General features: G+C 35.0%; 1 protein-coding gene across 1 annotated transcript in view; it reads left to right on the plus strand.

Moving 5' to 3' along the window:
• Positions 1 to 24,388, plus strand: part of ITFG1 (integrin alpha FG-GAP repeat containing 1) — a 288,485-nt gene that overhangs the window by 192,400 nt on the left and 71,697 nt on the right. Inside the window, exons 11-12 of the mRNA XM_039241589.1 lie at positions 323 to 473; positions 3,500 to 3,608. Coding sequence (XP_039097520.1) covers positions 323 to 473; positions 3,500 to 3,608 — 260 coding nt within the window. The remainder of the gene's footprint in view (positions 1 to 322; positions 474 to 3,499; positions 3,609 to 24,388) is intronic.

Here is a 24,388-nt window from a genome sequence, read left to right on the forward strand (position 1 = left end):
TATCCAGGAACTCAGAAATGGAACCACATGGTCAATGGCTATGGATTAGCAAGGGAAGAAGGATGGATGGACCTGGAAACTCCACATAAAAGGAGAGAAGCCTGCAACCAGTTAGCCTCAGTATTTTTGCCAGAGGTTCACAAAGGATAGCCAATAATTACAGTTTTTTTATGACACAGTAAAATAATAAAAGTGTGGAGCATTTTTCATATCATTTCACTATATACCATTTATCATCTCTTTGGTTCTAGGAAATACGGCATAGCTGATGCAACACAGCACTGATGTGTTATTAACTAAATGCCTTTCCTTTATCTTACAGCAATCAGCAGGCCTTTTTATTGGAGAATGTTGCTTGTAATAATGTAAGCTGTGAAGGGGCACGTCGTATGTTTAAAGTCTACTGGGAGCTGATGGACCTAAATCAAATCAGAGATGCCATGGTTGCTACCTTCTTTGACATTTATGAAGATGTGAGTTCAGAGCTTTCCTCCATGTTTGGAGTAGTCTAATTGCCATCCACTTCATCTTGCTTTCACTTCACCCTGTTTGACCAGAAAATGTAGCTGAGATAATGAAAGCAAATGAGTTAATTAAAGAAAGCCCCTTTTAATGTTAGATGGTGTAGGGAACAAATTTATCGACGCTGCTAGCTGATCAGTACAGTGAAATATGAAAACGACTTTATCTCATTTTGTGCCTATTTAGATTAAACCACTAGAGAATCATGCTCTGAGATGGGCAAATGTGTGTGTGCACCAGTAGACAAAAGCACAGCCAACAGTTAACAGGTTCTTGAACCTGTACAGGATCATAGAAGAGTGAATGAAGTACTCCCCTTTAACTTTGTGAACTAGAAACAGCATCTATTGCCAAGGATTCCTATGATTTGGTCTGCAGTTGCCAGGTGACAATGAAAGGCCCACAGGGCCCTGGTTTCCTCCATTCTAATTTGAAAAGCCATTTTATCACTCAGAAAAATAATAAGTTCTGATAAAATGTGTTAAATTCTAGAGTTAATACATCACAATATATCCTTGTAAAATAATGTGATTATTTTTAAAAATCATTCCATGTCTTTGTAAGAGACAAATACAGAGAACAAACTGAGGGTGGATGGGGGGGGGGTGTTGTGGGGGAGAGGGGAAAATGGATGAGGGGCATTGAGGAGCAATCATCCCAATTGCTTATTGGGATAAGCACTGGATGTTGTATTTACATACAACATGACAATAACTTATATTTATAAATAAATAACTAATTCGGTTCCCATCAGGATATTTATGTCTCCTAACCCCATTTTTGGTTTGGTTTCATTTGGTTTGGTTTTGTTTGGTTTGCAACAGCCTGAATCTCAATTATATGACCTGTCCAGGTTCTTGTTTTCCTGTGTCTCTCTGCTACCAAATCTCATGTTATTTCACTTTTTATTAACAGTTGACAAGCACAAAAGTAACTGACAAAAATCTCTTAAGGGGAGGGGCACCTGAGTGGCTCAGTTGGTTAGGCATCTGACTCAATCTCATCTCAAGTCTTGGTGTCAGGGTCATGAGTTCAAGCCCCATGTTGGGTTCCACGTTAGGTGTGGACCCTACTTAAAAAAATAATAAATAAATGAGGAAAAATTCACGAGAACTGGCTAAAATAAATTTTAACTTTCTGCATATAAGAAACATCATAAATGAAATTTAAATTGCTTTTAAATCTGGGGGGAACTTACTTATTAAAGACTCAATTAATATCTTTAATATAAAAAGGGTTTATACTAACTGATATAAGTCACCAAAAACTCTCACTGGACAAACAGAACATAGGAAATTTACTGAAAAAAAAACATGTGGTTTACATATGAAAAATATGATAAATTATCAATCTTCTTAAGAATCAGTGGAATGAACTGCACTTGTGGTGAACATAGCATAAGGTATACAGAGGCTGAGTCACTATGTTGTACCCCTGAAACTAATGTAACATTGTGCGTTAGTATACTCAGAAAAAGTTTAATAAAAAAATAAATAATAATGAAATGGAAATTTAAATGAGCACACCTTTTCCCCCCAGTATACTCAGCAAAGCCTCTTTCTTTTTTATAGAAAAGTAATGTTAATATGCCGTGATTACCAGGACAATTAAAAAGGTGCTTTGTTTCTCTGATGGTTGAAAACAATTTGGCATTCCATTTCCATAGGCCTTTAAAAATTCATCCAAATATGACTAGAAAGAAATATACTAATATGTTAACAGCCATCTCCAGGGATTAAAATTATAGAGTTTTTTCATTTTGTTTATGTTTTACTATTTCCAATTTTTTTAACATGGGGATTTTTTAACATATATATATAATTTATTGTTATTAGCTAACATACAGTATATTCAGTGCACTTGACTTTGGGAGTTGATTGCCATGATTCATCACTTACGTACAATACCCAGTGCTCATCCCAACAAGTGCCTTCCTCAATACCCATCACCCATTTTCCCCTCTTCCCTGCCCCCCACCAATGAGCCCTCAGTTTGTTCTCTGTGTTTAAGAGTCTCTTACTGTTTGCCTCCCTCTCTGTTTGAAACTATTTTTTTCTCCTTCCCTTCTGCCATGGTCTTCTGTTACATTTCTCAAATTCTGCATATTAGTGAAAACATATGTTATTTAGCTTTCTCTGACGGATTTATATCACTTAACCACATTGAGATACCACCTCACACTGGCCAGAGTGGCTCAAATTAACAACTCAGGAAAAAACAGATGCTGGCAGGGTGTCCAGAAACGGGAATCCTCTTTCACCATTGGTGGGAATGCAAACTGGTGCAATTTGCACTCTGTCAAACAGTGTGGAGGCTCCTAAAAAAATTAAAAATAGAATACCCTACAACCCAGCAAGAGCACTACTAGGAATTTATCTAAAGGATTCATAGGGGCACATGGACCTCAATGTTTATAGCAGTGCTATCAAGAAAAGCCAAATATGGAAAGAGCCCAAATGTCCGTCAGCTGATGAATAGATAAAGAAGATGCAGTTTATATATACAATGAAATACTACTTTGGCAATGAGAAAGAATGAAACCTTGCCATTTGCAACACTGTGGATGGAACTGGAGGGTATTATGCCAAGGTCTTTTTTTTTTTTTAAGTTTTTATTCAATTTCCATTTAGTTAACATACAGTATATTTCAAATATACAATATAGTAATTCAACACTTCCATACATCACCTGGTGCTCATCACAGCAAGTGTACTCCTTAATCCCCATCACCTATTTCCCCCATCTCCTCACCAACCTCCCCTCTGGTAACCATCAGGTTTTTTTCTCTATAGTTAAGAATCTTTTTCCTTGGTTTGCCTCTCTCTCTTTTAAGATTTTGTATTTTTAATAGTATTTTTATTTTAAACATCAAGTTGAATAAATAAGGTTTATGTTTACATGATAAGCATGCATGTATTTTCATTAGTTTTTCAGTCTTCTGGTTTGTTCTTACAGCTTTTGTTTATGATTTTTCCAGGGAATCTTGGACATTATAGTACTAAGTAAAGGATATACAAAGAATGATTTTGCCATCCATACACTAAAAAATAACTTTGAAGCAGATGCTTATTTTGTTAAAGTTATTGGTGAGTATTTGTTTCATATGTTTTATTATTAATTATTAACATTTAATTTTGTATTCTGTCAACTCAAATTTTCCCAAGAATAAGGGCACACTTTTATGTAACATACATACAACTCTCCAAATCAGGAAATCAACTTTATTACAACACTACCATCCTATCCACAGACCCTGTTCAAATTTTGCCAGTTGTCCTAACAACTTTTTCTGTTACATGATTCTATAAAGGAATTCCTATTTAACTGTCACATCTTTGCAGACTTCTTCAATATGGAACAATTCCTTTTTAGGTCCTTATCAGTTTTAAAGAATACAGGCCTTCTTCTGTAGCATAGTCCTGTTTCCTCTCTTTCCACTCAGGTCATACATTCTTTGCAGAAATTCCACTGCATAGAATGACAGAAACAGTGCTGTGCATTTTTCAGTGCATTATATCAGGAAGCACATGATGTTGGTCTGTCTCACCACTGTAATGACCTTCCAATCATATTAGTGGTCATCAGGTATCTCCACCTTAAATTCAATTCACTGTTTTCCCTCTTTGTGATTGCCTGCTCTAAGATAGCTGTCAAAGAGTGATTCTCTACTTCCAGCATTCCTTCCACATTTATTAGTTGGCATTCTACTATAAGGAAGATCTTTTGCTTCTCTCCCATGTATTTATGTATTCATTTATCAGTATAGATCGATGTATTCCCAGTAAAAGCAGTAGGAACTCCTTCAGGCTGGCTCCTATATCTGTTTAGACATATTTTCTGGGATAGAAAACTATTCCAGATTCATCTTGTACTTCCCTTGCCCTAAGTCTAGAATCTGATCTCTCTCCAAGGAGCCCTGTTTCCTTTTGTAGAAGATGGTATTTAAAAACCATGTTCTAAATTTTCAGTGTTTCTGAGTTGTCATTTCTTCTAGCTTCTCTCAGTGGACAGAGCAGGAAACACAGATATGGCTTTATATACCCAATACACAAATATACACATCTGTAACTACCTATGTGTATGTATATACGTATATACATCACCTTCACTTACTATAAAACCACGAACTTATGCCATTACTTCCATTTCTAATACAACACAGCATGTCAAGAGTTCTTTCTTATCTCTTCTGTCTGTAGATATCTTCTCTAGCAGAGAAACTCAGCTCCCACTTTCCTCAGTATATTTGTTTATTTGTTTATTGTTTCCTATTCCCAACCACGCTAACCATCTCCTTCAGCTGACACCCGGGTTCACCAAAGAGATCTTGTACATTTTTTGTTATTGTATGCCTAAGTATTGTTTTTGAATTGATTATAAATGTTGTGTTTTTAAGTTTGCTTTCCACATGTTTGTTTTTAGTAATAGAAATACAATTGATTTTTGTGTGTTAATCTTGTATACTGCAGCCTTGCTCAACTTATTTATTGATTCTAGGTTTTTTTTAAGATTTGATAGGATTTTCTACATAGACAATTATGTTATCTACAAAGAGAGACAGGTTATTTTCTTAGTGTTTATTTAATTTTTGAGAGAGAAAGAGAAAGAATGCAAGCAGTGGAGGGACAGAGAGAGAAAGAGACACAGAATCCAAAGCAGGCTCCAGGCTCTGAGCTGTCAGCATAGACCCCAGTGTGATGCTCAAACTCACAAACTTCGAGATCATGACCTGAGCCAAAGTTGGATGTGTAACCAAATGAGCCATCCAGGCACCCCAGAGAGAGAGTTATATTTCTTCTTTCCAATCTATGCCTTTTTTTTCTTTTTCTGGTTAAAATTTCCATTACTATGTTGAAAAGATTAGTGAGAATGGACATCCTTGCCTTGTTTCTGATCTTGGGGGAAAGCACTCCTTTTTTCATTATTAAGTATAATATTATTAACTATTGGTTTTTGTAGATGCTCTGTATTGTTTTCAGAAAGTTTACCCTATTTCTAGTTTGCTGAGGGTTTTATCATGAATTGCTATTGGAAGGTACTGTTTTTGTGTTACTATTATAGTCAACACTAAGACAACCATCAAGAGCATTCATTTGTTAATGAAGTGACACATACTTCATATAAATATTTATTACAGTTTTGAAATGGGCATAAGTAGCTGAACACAAAAAAGCAACAGAATAATGAATGAATATTGGGAAATTTATTTTGAGAAGTGAAAATGAAAGAAAATATAATTTTGCTTTCTAATCAGCAAATCCGTTTTTATCTGAATGAACTGAGTGACTCCTGTCTTCATTACTACTGCAGTCTCTGAATATGGATATTATGAGTCTACCCATTTTTATACTTTTTATCCATGCAATTGTATGCTCTCATTTGCCATTTTGAAGGGAGCATTATTTGGCTATCTTACAGCTAAAAAATATTTAAATTATGCTGTATATTGTCATGTTATTAACTTATCTAGTTTAAAGTGTATTTTTTTCTCAGAGGTTTTCCTTCAACTTTAATCCTCTAGATAAAAAGACAAGGAATCCTTAAAATTTTTGCTGACACTAAATGTATATGTAATTAGAATAACTGGTTTTCAATTAACTCAATTGAAATAAGCACTGTTAAAGTAAGAGTTTAGAATTTGATCCCCTACAGATAAATAAGTAACTCTAGTACAGCTATTGACTAATGCAAGCTCTGGTTGCCAAGGGGAGATTCAACAAAAGCATACATCTTAAAATGTCTGGTCTGTGCCCTTGGATCACTAGAATCATCATTTGTCAATGAGCACACACTCCTAGTCCCCATTTATTTTAATATAACATAATCTCCTCTCCACCCCCAACTCTATCTATTCCAGGCTATTTGAGAAGCACTCTGAAATCTAGATTTATTTAGGTCACTTGCTTAGCATCTTTTTCTCATTGTATACTGTGGTAGTCAAAACAACTTGAGACTAGTATCTGTGACTTGTCTTTGATTCCCCCGTGCCTAATACAGGGCCTGGCATATAGGAGACATTTAGGAAATTTATGTTAAATAATTGGCCAGCTACTTTTCAAAGCATGGATTGGCTCTCTTAATTTTTTTTTAAGTTTTTTTTTTTTGAGAGGAAGTGCAAATGGGGGAGGGGTAGAGAGAGGGTGAGAGAGAGAATCCCAAGCAGGCTCCAAACTGTCAAGGCAGAGCCCATGCAGGGCTTGAACTCATGAACTGTGAGATCATAACCTGAGCCAAAAACCAAAAGTTGGACATTCTACCAACTTGAGCCATTCAGGCATCCCTGGCTATCTTAATTTAAAAGTATTCCCTCTTGGGGCACCTGGATGACTCAGTCGGTTAAGTGTCCAACTTTGGCTCAGATCATGATCTCACAGCTTGTGGGTTTAAGCCCCTCGTTGGGCTTTGTGCTGACAGCTCAGAGCCTGGAGCAGCTTTGGATTCTGTCTGTCTGTCTCTCTCTCTCTCTCTCTCGCTCGCTCTCTCAAAAATAAATAAACGTGAAAAAAATTTTTTAATAAAATAAAAGTATTCCCCCTAGTGCCCAAGGTTACTTGATGCCTCAGACCCGTATTTTGTCTCTAGGAGGCATTCTATCGAAATATGAAACCCCAATTCCAGGACATATTCGCACCTTTCTTTACCTGTTCTCTGATGTCAGAGCTATAGCTAGTCAATAGCTCATTTCTTAAAAAGAGATTTAACCTTAGTGAGCTAGTTGTTCTTCCATAAGTTCTCATATCTACCTATCTTTTAGGATTCTCTTTGACTAGAAATACTTAATTTCCCAGGCTTATAAACCAAAAATGTGCAGAAAGAATATCACGCAGTGAGTTAAAGAGAGGTTCTCTCTCATGACCTTAATGGGATGCTGTGAAAATAACCTTTTTATTCCAACCTAGAATAAATGTTATTTGTTTCAAAAATTAATATTGAAACTCACAGTAATAATTCTCTTTCAAAGTATTTTTTTCTGTGTAATGAGATAGCTGTAGGATTTGTGTCCTTGATTTGAGTTTTGCCAGTGTGCTTTGAAGAAACTATTTTCTCAAGTTTAAAGCTTCCAAAAAACCACAGATTTATTGCTTAGTTCATCTGAATTTGAAGTATTTATGTGTATGTCTGTATGGATTGAAAGCTACTGCTTTCTAGAATAGATGTTGCTTGAGTAGTAAGGAAAAATTCCAGTGAAACGGGTATTAATTTGTATATGGTTAGGACAAATCAAGTTCACCCTCGCACTCAGCAGGTTGTTTTATTCAAGACTTAGAACTACTTTATACTAAAAATTACTTGTTTTGTGCTCCTGAATAAACATGATTGAGTTTTCATATTATACTCACAAATCAATGAGTTAGTGTGAAGGCATGTGATTCTGTTGCTTCCCATGCTGACACCTGTAGACTCTTTCCTAGAGCAGAGGTTGTCAGTGAAATAAAGTTAAATCAGAGCATAAGATATTCCTACAGTGATAAGGGATTCATATACCAACTTGTAATAATAATAATAATAATAATAATAATAATAATAATGCTAAAGAAATAAGGCAGTTCCATGTATGAAATAGAAAGAAGCCAGTCTCATATTTTTTTATATTGATCATTTGGAAATTGTCCGTGTGGAAAATCCATACACGTAATTTAGGATCTTCAGTTCTTCCTACCTATTTGTTCATTTGCATTTTTAAAAATTACAGGATGATCAGGGAATCTTAGAGATGGGAAAGGCCTCAGAAGGCATCTTGCCCAAGTCCACCCTAATGCAACATCTTAGTCAGCTTCTGTGTAAATGCTTTGCAGTAAAGCTCACTTCCTCATAAAGGAACACACGCTTCTTTTATGAGTCAGTTAGTTGTCAGAATATTTATTCTGTATGAAGCCAATGTGCATAGTTTACTTCTAGTGATACTAATGTCTGGTATATAGCAGGCCCTTGAGAAATATCTGTTGAATAACAAAACAATTAGTCCTGATGAAATTATTGTAGTTTTTATCTTTAGAGTAGACCATGAATTATAACTACAGTAACAGAATGCATGAATACATAATGGTCCTGCTCAGGAGAAAGTAAACTTATTTAAACAATTAAATAATGAAACAACAAACTACATGAAAATGAAATGACATGTTTGAGGTGTTTCTTTAAAGTAATCCAAGTAAGTAAGAAATGGAGTGTAGATTTAACAAGATTGACCATGTGTTGTTGACAACTGAAGTTGTGTGAAGTATAAGTGGGGTCCTTTGTATATTTCTAATTTGTATAATTTGAAAATTTTCATGTAAAAAGTTTAAAAACCTAAGAGTCTCCTGAGAATCTGTGGCCTGTGACTTCCTGGCCTGAGTCAGGATGCGGGGACCACTGGATAGTACTAGCATCTAATTAACAGTATCCTGGAGAAAGTTTTTTCCACATATCTCCAAGCTCAGACCCAGAGCCAATTTGGTACCAGAGGTTTTAGTTTTAGAAAACAAGGTAACTTTGCACTAAAGATATTAACATAAATATTAATAACATACTTTACAAAAGGTCATGGGAAATGAGATACCAATTTGAAGCAGTCATTTGGGAAAAATAACCTTCTAGTTGTTTTGAAATGCCCTTCCACTCTTTCCTTTGATTATTAGTTGTTTGCCTTAAGTCAGGTAGTTACTAGTATGTAATTACCCTTTCAAAGCCATCTACAATGTCCACCATTGATTTTGCTTTAAAATTATACTGTTACTCTAATGTTCAAACTAGCATGTGCTAAAAGTCACTGTTTTTCAGTTAAGGACATTCAGGAAATTGGTGAGAGAAAGGTAAAACACCTTTGAATCAGAACTGATTCCTAGCTCTTTTTCCTCTTACTCTTGTCATCTGCACTGGAATGTTCTGCATTTAATTCAGTTCCACCAGGAATTAACTCCACTTTCTAACAAATATATGACCCTGGTTCCCTAGCACTTTTATAATTCTAACAGTATGTTCACCTTTTTTTACTCTGCAAATGAGATGAGATATTTAGAAAGATTTTAACTCCGAGATTCTGTTGAAATAATATGGAATTCTTTCTCTGGTAATTAATTCTGTTTTACCTTCTGTGCCTTCTGTTTTGCAAATTCTTTCTTAGTAATTCAAAACCATGTTATCAATGATTATCTAAACTTACAAGTTTACCAGCTTTATTGCAACCATTTTACTTATATGCCACCTTTTTCCCTTACTTTTTTTGAATTCCTGTCTCTTTTGGTAGAGTACTTCCTCAAGTGATTTTCAGAAAGTTGTACATAAGTTAATATATTTTCTGAGTACTGATACGTCTTACAATATTTTTCTCCTGCTTTTACTTTATCAAGACTAATTTTGCTAATGTAGAATTTTATAAACATTGCCCTGTTTACTTCTTGAAAATAGTATGGTAATCTTTGAATTCTCTCCTTTTCCCTGTTTAGGTAGGGATCATTTATGATTTATATGATCATTTATATGATTGCTCACTTTGGCTTTCCTTCTCTTAAGCTGTTGTTTGTCTTCATGTGTAGAACTTTTCTATGCCTCTGCCTATATTTCTAAAAAGAATAAGTGTTGGTAGGTAATATGGTAGGAAAAGCACATGTGTCACATACAATTCTGCCCACCAGACGATTGCCACACTCCCTTTCTCCTCTCCCCATGCAGGAGCTCCTTGGAGCTCGAAACCTGGGAGTAGGCACCTGAAGTAGAACAAGTATTTTGAAGAAGATGGTGTCTTCAGAGTTCTCGTATAACACAGCACAAGTGGTGCCTTGGTGGTGAACTGCACCCACCTCTGTGAGAATCACTAGCAAGACACACTACAGGAGTCTCTGACTTACTCACTCTTCTGTCCTCAATCTGGGAGATCATAAGATTCTTTGAGTCTGAACAGATAATGTGCTTTCCAGTGGGAAGAAAAGAAGGGGAGTTACAGGGAGGCACAGCTCCTTTGCTGAGCCTTTTTGTGTTATTTCACCAAGTAGATTCAGAGGTTTGGTTTTTTGACGAACACTCTAAAATTATTTAGAACACTGTCTAGGAGTACCAGCAAATCTCTCACTTTTATTAGCTAGTAGGAACCTCCAAGTGACAGATACACTTATTCCCGGTGTGAGCCTCAGAGGTTCCAGAGGTCCTCCATCTCCCCCTGGCTACACCGGCCCCATCATGCCTTGCCCTTGTTCTCAGTTGTCACAGCTCTGAGTCAAGATCTCTCACTGGCCTGCTAAGGAGTCCATCCTCTATTGCCCTGTTGACTCTGACCTGGTCAGCATTAATTGCCTATTTTCTCAATATTATTTACTTATGTAATACCCTTTAGAAATTCCTCAAAATAGCTGCCACTGATCACTGTGCACTTTTATTTTCAAACTTCTTTAATCACTGTAGTGATGTTTAGGTAATTAAGGAAGGTAAATGTATGTTTTGCTTATTAAATTATTAAAAGTTTTTCAGACATATTTACCTAGAACCAAATATGTTTTTAAAGTTCAGATCTCTCCTGAATTTAGCATAAATTTTAACAATTTTGTATGTGTATAAAATATACTTAGGTGTATAAAAAGTTATATGTGTATAAAACATATGTCTACCACATATAATATCTGTTTGCACATGTAGAGAACAAGATCAAAATTACTGGAAACAGAGGCACCTGACTTCCGCTCATGTCACAGTCTCTTAGTTCATGGGTTCGAGCCCCACATCAGGCTCTGTGCTGATGTGGGAGCCTGCTTCAGATTCTGGAGCCTGCTTCAGATTCTGTATCTCCCTCTCTCTCTACCCCTCCCCTGCTTGTGCTCTGTCTCTCTCTGTCTCTCCAAAATAAATAAAGGTTTAAAAAAGTTTTTTAATAAAATAAAATAAAAATTACTTGAAAGATTATTCACTTTTTACTTTATAAGTTTCTGTATCCAAGTTCTTTACAATGAGCATAAGATTTTTTAATTAAATAAATGAAAGGTAATCAACAGACATGAAATATTTTCCACTAAGTGTCTAAAATAATGTCTAAATGACAGAAATAGCTGGGAGGAGAGCCTTTATTTTACACGATATTTGATTATGATATTTGCTTTGTATTCACGTCTTAAAGAAACAAAAATGAAAGACATTTTCAGAGAATAAATATGAGGAGTCATCTATAATCCAGACAAGGATTTTTTATTTTAAATGCTACTAAAACCATTATACAGTATTGACCTTTATAGCTTTGACTTTATGCTACTCATCCTTCTCCCAGCCCACACAGTGGTTTAGTGTTAACAGTATTTATGCGTGATTATTGCTGCTTTTTGGTTTTGACATTTGTGTGAAGTAGCTAGCGTAAACTTTAAATAAGCTATATTTTTACTGTACTGTCACTAGAATCACTAAGCTATGCTTTGAATATACATTCTTTAAATATACATTCTTAAATATACTTTAAGAATACATGACCTATAACATATAATGTGTTTTAACATGAAATCTTAAGATCCTAACCATTGTTAGAGTGCTTGGCTGGCTCAGTCCATAGAGCATGCAACTCTTGGTCCCGGGGTTGTGAGGTTGAGCCCCATGTTGGATGTAGAAATTACTTAAAAATAAAAAATTTTAAAAAAAGATCCTAAGCATTGTCATGTAAAAGAAAACTTATGAATTGTACATCCCATTAGTCATGATTTAAACTAATTTAATCTACTAATAACCAGTACTTCAAATAGCTCATTAAGTATTTTAATTACAAGTTTTCATGTAATTCTGTGAATAGACTATATTCCATTAATCTTTTTTTTTTTTTAATGTTTTATATATTTCTAGGAGAGAGAGAGACAGCGTGAGCAGGGGAGGGTCAGAGAGAGAGAGAGGGAGTGACAGACTGAAACAGGCTCCAGGCTCTGAGCTGGCAGTCAGCACAGAGCCCGACGCGGGGCTCGAACCCACGAACCGCGAGATCATGACCTAAGCGAAAGTCGGACGCTTAACCGACTAAGCCACCCAGGAGCCCCCCATTAATCTTTCTAAAACAACTATAGTTTTAAATGTCTAGGGATGTTTGAAATTACTTTTTAAAGCAGTTTATTTAAAAGGATATTATAAAAATGTTACAATAAATCTAAATAGGATTTTGCAATATAGTCACAAATGCATACTAATAATTTACAAAAGTTTATGAAATTGATAAAATTCTTAAATCTGAAAATTAGAGTGTGGTTAGCCAAGATCAGCTAGTTAGTAGGAAAACATTCACTGACACCTGAAATAAAAAAACAGAGAGAGACCCTTAAAAACCACCAAACAGGGGACACCTGGGTGGTTCAGTTGGTTAAGTGACCAACTCTTGACTTCTGCTCATGTCATGATGTCACAGTTTGAGTTCAAGCTCTGCTTGTAATTTCTTTCTTCCTCTGTCTCTGCCTTCCCCCCAAAATAAATAAATAAACTTAAAAAACAAACAAAACCGGTCCTTGCCTTCAGGAAGCTCACGGTGGTGAAAAAAATAGTAGAAGGCTGGAATTGTATACCAGTGATTTCATTTTCCATATGGGCTCTTTATTTCAGCACATCTTCCCAGTTGTTGTTACAGCTGCTTAAGATAAGTGTCTTACTTCACTTGGAACCATATGCTTTTACATAAAAAATATAACTGTCTCACTTCTAGGAAGTGTGAGCCTTTGCTGTAATAATAATAAATTCTGCCTTGGAGCATTCAGGACTGGGTTTTTTGGTGTTTTTTTTTCCCCCTGACTAAAAGCATAAAGGATGGAATTTTTATTCTGATGTCACTGGGGAAATTATATTCTTGCAATGATTTAATAGACTACAGGTACTTTTTATTTCTTCTTAAGCTTGACATTATAGAGCCTTAAAATTATAATTTCAGGATGACATTTGTAAAAACGCCATCAGATTCTTACTTTTCTGATTATGCAAGAGAATTTTAAAGCATTGTTCCTTTTTATATTGGTAAAGTTTTGGTTTAGCACTTGTTTTCTGATTACAAAATAAGGCAGCCTATTATAAAACATTTGGAAATCTGGAAAAGTATTTTTAAAAAGCTATGCCCTTAGGAGCCTGGGTGGCTCAGTTGGTTAAGTGACCTACTTCGGCTCAGGTCATGATCTTGGAGACATAAGTTCGATCCCCGAGTCAGGCTTTGTGCTGACAGCTCAGAGCTGAAGACTGCTTCGGATTATGTGTGTGTGTGTCTCTCTCTGCCCCTCTCCTGCTCATGCTTGCACGCGCGCTCTCTCTCTCTCTCTCTTTCTCTCTCAAAAATAAACATTAAAGATTTTTTTAAAAGCTATGCCCTTTGCCACTTATTAGACATAAATACTATCAGCACTAAGCATTCTCTGCTTGCTTTTGGTGGTTCTCAAAGTTTCAAGCTGTGGTAAAAGAAGCTGTGGTGGTGAAAACTGATAATTTTCTTTTTTTCCCATTGTATTTATGTATTTATTTATTTATTTATTTACATCCAAGTTAGTTACCATATAGTGCAATAATGATTTCAGAAATGGATTCCAGTGATTTCATTCCCTATGTATAACACCCAGTGCTCATCCCAGCAAGTGTCCTCTTTAATGCCCTTTACCCATTTAGCCCATGCCACAACCCCTCCAGCAACCCAAGTTTGTTCTCTGCATTTAAAAGTCTCTTATGTTTTGTCCCCCTCCTTGTTTTTATATTATTTTTTTCTTCCCTTCCCTATGTTTATCTGTTTTGTATCTTAAGGTCCTCATATGAGTGAAGTCATATGATATCTGTCTTTCTCTGACTAATTTCACTTAGCGTAATACACTCTACTTCCATCCATGTTGTTGCAAATGGCAAGATTTCATTCATTTTGATTGACAAGTGATACTCCTTTGTGTACATATACCACGTCGTCTTTATCCATTCATCCATCAATGGATATTTGGGCTCTTTCCATACTTTGGCTGTTGTTGATAGCACTGCTGTAACTTTGGGGTGCATTTGCCCCTTCAAAACAACACACCTGTATCCCTTGGATAAATACCTAGTAGTGCATTAGCTGGGTTATAGGGTAGTTATATGTTTAACTTTCTGAGGATCTCTATACTGTTTTCCAGAGTGGCTGTACCAGTTTGCATTCCCACCAGCAGTGCAAAAGAGATCCTCTTTCTCTGTATCCTTGCCAACATCTGTTGTTGCTTGAGTTGTTAATTTTAGCCAATCTGATAGGTGTGAGGTGGTATCTCCTTGGGGTTTTAATTTGTATTTCCCTGATGATGAGTGATGTGGAACATTTTTTCATGTGTCTGATAGCCATCTGGATTTCTTCTTTGGAGAAGTGCCTATTCATGTCTTTTGCCCATTTCTTCACTGGATTATTTGTTCTTTGGGTATTGAGTTTGATAAGTACTTTATGGATTTTGGATACTAACACTTTATCTGATGTCATTTGCAAATATCTTCTCCCATTCCATTGGTTACCTTTTAGTTTTGCTGATTTTTTCCTTCACTGTGCAGAAGCTTTTTATCTTGAGGAGGTCTCAATAGTTAAGCTTTTGTTTTGTTTCCCTTGCCTCCAAAGACATGTTGAGTAAGAAGTTGCTGTGGCCGAGGTCAAAGAGGTTTTTGCCTGCTTTCTCCTCTAGGATTTTGATGGCTTCCTGTCTTACATTTAGGTCTTTCATCCATTTTGAGTTTATTTTTGTGTATGGTGTAAGAAGTCTTCCAGGTTAATTTTTCTGCATGTCGCTGTCCAGTTTTCTCAACACCATTTGCTGAAGAGACTGTCTTTACTCCATTGATATTCTTTCCTGCTTTGTCAAAGATAGTTGGCCATACATTTGTGGGTCAATTTCTGGGTTCTCTATTCTAATCCATTGGTCTATATGTATGTTTTTGTGTCAGTACCATACTGTCTTGATGATTACAGCTTTGTAATACATCTTGAAGTCTGGGATTGTGATGCCTCCAGCTTTGGTTTTCTTTTTCAGGATTGCTTTGGCTATTCAGGATCTTTTTTTTATTCCATACAAATTTTAGAATTGATTTTTCTAGCTCTGTGAAGAATGCTGGTGTTATTTTGATAGGGAGTGCATTGAATATGTAGATTGCTTTCAGTAGTATTGACATTTTAACAATGTTTGCTCTTCCAGCTGAAAACTGATAACTTTTAAATACTGAAATCCAGAATTATAGAATCCACAGTAGCTAATGTTTGTTGTTTATCATATGCTAGACTCTCTGCCAAGTATTTTATTGTCTTCTATGATAGTACCTATATATGATCACTTTTAATAAAAATACTTGAGAATGCTCAAAATAAATAAATGAACTTAAAAAAATAAAAAAAGAAAAGCCATTAAAATGGTTTTTAGACAAGAATAAAAAAAATACTTGAGAATGTATAACTTTTTAAAATAATATGATTGTGCATATTATGGTAAGAGAAAGCAAAAAATTAGCTTACAAAATAAGTTATAACTCTTGCTTCTGCTCTGCATTTCTGAAATATGTGAGCAAACTTATACAAAGCACTCCTTAAAACCACACCACTTCCTTCTGGGCTGGGACAGAGGGTTGAGCACCTGAAACTATCTACCGGCAAGATAGAAACCAGTTTGGAATCAGGATTTGGGAGTTTTTATAAATCTTATAAATTATTTTATCCAACCATATTATTTTAAAGATTTTTCTAAAACCACAAGACAGAGGGAAGTGAAGAGATTTTCCCATGCCTGCAAATTGCAGTGGCTCACACACTGATGACATTTCCTGTACTGTGTGAATAGGATGCATGAAAGGAGCTTATGGACTTTAGCCAGCATTGGTATTAGTCACTTTGCGTTTTATTCTTGATGAATCCTCATGACCTCTAAACTTAGTATTATCTGTTATAAGCAGAAACTAACCAAAAATTCTTCTAAATAACAAAATGAACTACTAACACACATATAAAATATAGACTGTATTGTGTTTCTTAGCTTTTAATGCAGTTCTTCTTTTCTATTTGAAGAAGTTGTATATAATTTTAAAAAGCTATGATTTAAACTGTATCAATGAACCTATCCAATAAATATACAGAAAAATGTAGTAGAGAAATAAAAATTTTCCTAATGTAGCCTATACATTTGAAGAAACCTAACACTTTTCAGACTTTTTTTTTAATGCTTTATTTTTGAGAGAGAATGCGTGAGCAGGAGAGGTGGGGACAGAGAATCTGAAGCCGGCTCTGTGCTGACGGCCGTGAACCCAGTGCAGGCTCAAACTCAGGAGAACCATGAGATCATGACTTTTTATTTTATTAACTCGAGAGAGGAAGAAGATAGAAATGTATATGTGAATAGGTGTGTCCATTTCTGATGGGAAACCTAAAGGGAAAACAGAGGGATTTAGTGATAAAGCCAAAGCTAAAAGTAAAACTCCACTCTTCCATAATATTCTTTGAAAAGCAGTGTAATTGCTGAAAGTAACTAAAAGGACTTTTTTTAACTACCTCATGTCAAACCTACAGAGGTAGTAAAGCCCAGAAACCATACACTCTAACTCAGTCTGCCTTCCTTCCTCCAGTAACCATGTAGCTATCACTGGAAATGATCAGGCTGTTCTGTAGATGAAATAATTATTTCAGGCTAAGAACATGTTAACTTTTATAATAGTATTTAGGAGTTCTGAATTCCTAATTAAACATTATTATCAACCTATTAATTAGGCTCAAGGATTACCATTCCTTCTTGTAACTGTGCTTATAGAAAAGAAGGAAATGCATATTTGTATTATGTAGACATCTCCTTTTATAAGACATATATATGTATAGTATGTATGACATACGTTTATGATATGTATATAGGTATGATACATTTAAATCTTATTTTGATCCTGTTGCTATAATATGAAACTTCAAATTTGACAGAGGAAGTCTTGTAAAGAAACAAAAACAGATAAAGGAAACCAAAATTTAGCTTGCTATATACAAAATGAAAGAGACTATTATATAATTTTGAGTAAATACTGTCAACTATGCTAAACAAGACACAGACAATTTATCTTGTACAGAAAATAAAATAATCCACTGGTTCATCGATTTTCCCATCTCCCATAAAAGTAGGATAATGTATTTTTTTAAACAAGTTAGTGTCTAGTGGCCATGTGTTCTTTCATAAGAGCTCTATTCGTTTTGTGACCTTGAGTGATGTACTGGCCCAAGCTTCAGTTTCCTTTTCTGAAAAAGAAGGTGGTGGGGGGCAACTAAATTTATCTCACAATCTTGCTGTGAGGATAAAGAAAGAGCATATATGAAAGCAAACTTCTGTTCAGAGTTTGGCACTTACCAGAAGATCAGTGAATGTTTACCAAAAAGATGCTTTGGTAACCTTTATGAAGGATAATTTCAGTATATACTCCAAAAGCTTTAAGATTAAACCCAGAAATAATTTTTATTCTATACAATTATCCCAAGTAAATTATCAGTGATATGCCCCATGTCTGTAAAGATGATCTTCCCAGTGGAGTTTTTAAGAGGAAAAAAGTTGGATTATAGAATGGAGGAGAACCTAAATGTCTTAATGAAAATGAGTGTGTACTTTTATGCATATATCTATCCATACTACAGTGGTATACCATATGTGGTAGAAGCATATTTAAAATTATGGGAAAAGTTTATAGTAGTAATAGTAGTAGTAGTAGTAAAAGATTGCAAAATTATGTGTAGCATGATTTCATATATGTACATTTTTTTAATATATGTATATTTTTTTAGTATATGTATATTAGTCTAACAAATTACCATACACAGGCTGGGCAGCTTGAACAAGATAGATTTGCTTCTCACAGTTCTAGAGGCTGGGAATTCCAAGATCAAGGTGCCAGCAAAGTAGGTTTCACTCTGAGGCCTCTTCTTTTTTTTTTTTTTTTTTACATTTTTTATTTATTTTTGTGAGGCAGAACATGAACTGGAGAGGGGCAGAGAGAGAAGGAGACACAGAATTCGAAACAGGCTCCAGGCTCTGAGCAAGCATTCAACACAGAGCCTGACGCAGGGGTCGAACCCACGAACTGTGAGATCATGTCCTGAGCCAAAGTTGGATGCTCAACCGACGGAGCCACTCAGGCACCCCTCTTCTTTTGGCTTCTTTGTGGCCTCCATCTCCTTGTGTGCTCACATGACCTCCACTCTGCATGTACAACGAGAGGGCAAGTTCTTTCATGTCTCTTATAAAAGGACATAATCCCATCAGATCAATACTGCACCCTTATGGCTTCATTTAACCTTAATTTTTCCTCAGAACCCCCACCTCCAAATATGGCAGCAACAGAGGTTAGAACTTTAACATATGAACTTTGTGGGGGACACATTGAGCCTGTAACAGTAACAAATTGGTAACAATATCTGGATGGTTGGATCACAGTTAATCATTATTTTATTCTTGTCTACATTTTTAATTTTTTTCAATAATGTACTCAAAATATTCAGAAAAGTATGTAGACAATGTATGATTAGTAGTTTCGTGGTTGCTTTGGGCTGGAGGTAGAAATAGGACTAAGTCATGATAAGGATTTCTTTTTAGAAGTGATGAAAAATGATTATGGTGGTGGTCACACAACTCTGGGAATATACACTAAAGACTATACACTGTTCACTAAAATGAATTGGACACTGTGAGTGGGTGACTGCTATGGTGTGTGAATTATCTCAAGGCTCTTACAAAGCGAGTGTGTGTGTGTATGTACGTGCATAGTTTTTTTTTTCAGTGAAAATATCCATTTATACAACAAGCATTTATTGTTAACAAGAATTTGTCTACTTGAAAGAGGAAGATGTATACATGTAATATAGCTAAAACACGGTGAAAAGTGCTTTATACTCAAATTATATGTGCTGTAAGATTATCAATATCAAAGAAGGTTTCTATGAAGATAGGTGAGAACCTAATTCCAGAAAGATGAAATGGAATGACCAAAATGGGTAATAGTACAACATTCCAGGTGGAAGGCCATGTTCATAAAGTAAGAAGTAGAAATTAACTCACTTTCTTGCATGGTGTTAAAGATCAGTAAGGGAGAATATTGATGGTATCCATTAATGAATGGGCATATATGGCAAAGATAATTTAGTGATCCAATAATTGCAGAAACTTACTATATTAATCACTATTCTCCAGAGAAACAGAACTGATAGACTATGTGAAAGAGAGAGAGAGATTATCTCACCAGCCTAATGAATTGATTCATGCAATTATGGATGCTGTCAAGTCTTCCATAATTTGGAATATGGGCATTCTATAAACTGTCCCAGTTTGAGTCACAAGGCCAGGAAGCAGCTATAGAATTAGGAAGAACCAGTGTCCCAGTTTGTCAAGCAAGAAACCTCATGTCCTAGTGTATAGACTGTCTGTTGGGAGACTTCTGACTTAGGAGAGGGTTATTAAACTTTTGTTTTAGTCAGGCCTTCAACTGATTGGATGGAGCCCATTCACATTATGAAGAGCAATCTGTTTTACTCATTTTACCAATTAAATGTTAATCACATCCAGAATTACTCTCACAGAATCACCTAGAATAATTTTTGGCCAATTATCTAGGCACCCCGTGGCCTAGTCAAGTTGACACAAAAAAATATCCCACTCTTTACATTTTTCATTAAAGAGAGCCTATGTTTATACAATTGGGTAAATTAAGATACAGATTTTATGGCAATGTTCAGAGGGAAAAGATGTACATAATGAAAAGTTCACACACAGGGTGACCGCCTTGGCATATAGTCAGGTAGGTGTGAAGTGATAAGAAAGGTTATAGTGATGGGATTACAGAAGAAATATGATGAAAGTCAACAGCTTGGTGAAATTGTACATAGGAATACCCCATTCTGGCCACACTCAGATCAAGATAAGATATTTGCCATACCCTAGAATATCCTCCAACCCAGTCAGTACTCCCTGCAGAAGTATAACCACTGTTCTGATCTCTCTCACCACAGAATTATTTTCTCTTTTCTGAATGTCAAATAAAAGCAAGCATACAGGATTGTACTCTTTGCGTCTGGCTTCTTTTGCTCAGCATTATGTCTGTGAAATTCATCCAACACAGACATTTATAAATAGAATCTTACTAACCAAGTTTGCCTACATCTTGTTTTTTTACCTCAGCATGAGTATAAACACCCCTTAGAGTCAGTACAGGTCTTTTTCACTCTCTTAATAACTCCATGCCATTGCATAATACTGTGGATATTCCACAGTTTACCCAGTGTTTCCTTTACACATAGGTGATTTCCAGGCATGAAATCAATAAGTTGAGGGGCTGTGTTTTTAATCCAAATAGATAATACCAAATACCGTTCCCAAAAGATATACACATTTGTATTCCCACCAGCATATGACACTGTCCAGTTTAGCATATATTCATCTGAGACCTCCAAGTTTTTATTTCATTAATAAATTTGGCTTGAAAAAATTTTGGTTTGGTTTGAAAAAGAATACAAAAGAGTATATAGTGAAAAATTAGTCTCCCTTTAACCTGTCTCCCAATGGTCCAATTCCTGTTCCCAAAGACAAGTTCTTTCTGTCACACCAAGATATTTTATGCATATATGTGTATATACTTTTATTGTAAATAAATGGTTGTTCTAGGCTTTGCTTTCTCCACTTTAACAATGTATCTTGGAGATTATACCACAGCAATATAATATAGAGCTGCCTCATTATTTTAACTGATAGTATCAGTTATTCATTATTTCTACTGAATAGTGTCACATAGTATGGGTAGAACGTAATTTAATAAGTTCTTTTAAAGTAGGTATCAAGGCTATTTCAGTCTTCTGTTATTATTATAATGCCACAGAGAATATCCTGCAGGATAAATTTCTAAAAATTTAATTATTATAAAATAGCCTATGTATGTTTTAAATAAACATATTATTGAAATATACATACAGAAAAGTATACCTCAGTACACAGGTCTATAAATTTTCACAAATAAATGTGCATATACCACCCATGTAATTACACCTGATCAAGAAACACATATAACCAGTAATCAGAAGCTTCCACATGCCATCTTATTAGTTACTAACCCTCTTCATCTAAAAGTAACCACTATTTTAATTTCCAACACCATAGATTAATTCTGCCCAGTTTCATAGTATATCTATGTATATGTACATAATGTATATATACTATACAATACTATATATAATGTATATATATACTATATATGTACATACTATGATGGGGTAGTATATGTACATACATATAGAGCATATAGCATATATATACTATATGGCTTTTGATTATTTGCATTTCCTTTCTGGATATTGCTTCTTGATATCCTTTGTTTTCTATTGGATTATCATCTTTGAACTCATACCTACAAGCTCTTTGTATATGAGCAACAATATGCCTTTGTAATGTATGTTTAAAAGGAAGTTTACCCCTTCATTAGCTTTTAATTTTTTATGGTATCTTTTTTATATTGTAATCGCTTTGAGATATAATTCATGTACCATACTATTCGCCCATTTGAAGTGTACAGTTCAGTAGCTTTGAGCATATTCACAGAATTGTGCAGCCACCACCACAATACATTTTAGCAATGTTTATTACCACAGAAGAAGCCTCATGCCCTTTAGTAATCACTCTCAATCCCCTGTCCCTACCCCATCCTAACCCAGCCCTAGGCAACCACTACTTTCTGTGTCCATACATTGGCCTATCACAGACATTTCTTATAATTGGAATCATAAAGTGTGGTCTTTTGTGACTGACTTCGTTCACTTACCATGTTTTTATGATCCATGTTGTAGCATTATCAGTACTTTATTCCTTTTAATTGCCAAATAATATTTCATTATATGGATATACCACATCTTGTTTATCTGTTCATCAGCTGATAACTTTGCACAATTATGAATAACACTATTGTGGACATTCATGTCAATATTTCATGTGGATATATATTTTAACTTCTCTACTTTAATAGATCTTGAGGTATACTTAGGAATTGCAGGGTTAAATGGGAACTCTATGTTTATCCTTTTAAGGAATTGCCAGGTTGTTTTCCAAAGCAGCTAGACCATTTTACATTCCTTTTGGAAATGTGTGAGAGACCGATTTCTCTACATCCTTACCAACATTGGTGGTTATCTTTTTGATTGTACCCATCCTAATTGGTGTGAAATGGTATCTTGGGAGTTTATTTCATTTGGTTTTATTTTTTACCATCTTAACCATTTTTTTATTGTGGTTAAAAAAAGGCAACATAAATTTACCATCTTACTTTTTTTAATGTACAGTTTGGTAGTGTTAAGTATATTCATGTTGTGAAACAGATCCTCCAGAACTTTTTCATCTTGCAAATATGAAACTCTATACCCATTTATCAACTCCCCCTCTTCTCCTCACCCTTAACCATCATTCTGCTTTTTGTTTCTGTGAATTTCACTGTTAGATACCTTACATAATGGAATCATACAGTATTTGTCCTTTTGTGACTGGCTTGTTTCACTTAGCATAATGTCTTCAATTTTCATTTATGTTGTAACATGTGACAGGATGTGTTCTTAAAGCTGAGTAACATTCCACTGTGTATATATGCCACATTTTACTTATTTCCACTTATTTGCCAGACATTTATTTGGGTTACTTCTACTTCTTGGATATTGGAAATATGCATTGCATTGTGGTTGTGGTTTGGTTTACCTGATTGCTAATGATGCTGAGCATCTTTTCCTGAGCTTTGGATATCTCTCTATCTACTTTGGAGAAATGCCTATTCAGATCATTTGCCCATTTTTTAATTGGGCTGTCTTTCTATTAAAATGTAAGCATTTTTTTTTTATTATTTGTGTCTGTACCAAATATAATTAGGTTATAAGTAAAATCTGTCTTTATTTTCCACCAAGTAACCAGTTATCCAGTACCATTTATTGAATAATCCATCTTTTCCTCCTTCAACAAGTACTTTTTGAGCAAATATATTGAGTTAGACCCAGAGAAAATAAGGATAAAATGATGCAGAGCTTACATACTAGTTCAGAGATACTTAGGAGAAAGTAATTACTATTCAGCAAGATAATGTCTTAAGTGAAGTTAATGAAAATCATTTTGTAACAAGAAGAAAAGAAGGACCAGTATCTGCCTGGACTTGAAGGAAGAGAGGAACAAAGGAGAAGTTAGGTCATGGAAAGTTTGAGAATAAAGGAGAACCATCATCCTCTGTACTACGATAAGAAACTTAAACAATGAAAATTGTTTTTGCAAATATAAAACATTTATTTCACTGTCTCCCCAGACTGTAGTTCATGTAAGTGCACTATAGTAAACAAACAGGTATCTTCTTTGTGGTGAAGTATGCCATGCTCATTTTCTCATGTCTTGTACATACCTTAGAGACATTGTATATACTTTATACACCCAGCCTAAATAAGATACCTGTTTTTCCTATGGATATATTTGAACTAAAAATTATTTACAGATATTGAAATAATTCATGTTTACCAAGCACAACTGTATGCCATTTCTCTTTAATTCACAACATATAGAATTTTTAAAAGCACATAATGTCTACTTTCTTTTTTCCTTTTTTTTTTTTAAGTTAAATCCAAGTTAGTTAACACATAGTGTAATAATGATTTCAGGAAAAAATTTAATGATTCATCACTTACATTTAATACCCAGTGTTCAACCCAACAAGTGCCCTCCTTGATACCCATCACCCATTTAGCCCATCCCCCCACCCAACACCTCACCAGCAACCTTCAAATTTGCTCTCTGTGTTTAAGAGTCTATTATGGTTTGTCTCCCTCTCTGTTTTTATATTATTTTTGCTCTCCTTCCCCTGTGTTCATCTGTTTTGTTTCTTATATTTCACATGAGTGAAATCATGTGATATTTGTCTTTTTCTGACGTACTTTTTTTTTTTTTTT

This window comes from Hyaena hyaena, unplaced genomic scaffold (genome assembly GCF_003009895.1).
Source record: "Hyaena hyaena isolate Hyena2069 unplaced genomic scaffold, ASM300989v1 scaffold_7, whole genome shotgun sequence".
Taxonomy (NCBI): Eukaryota; Metazoa; Chordata; class Mammalia; order Carnivora; family Hyaenidae; genus Hyaena; species Hyaena hyaena.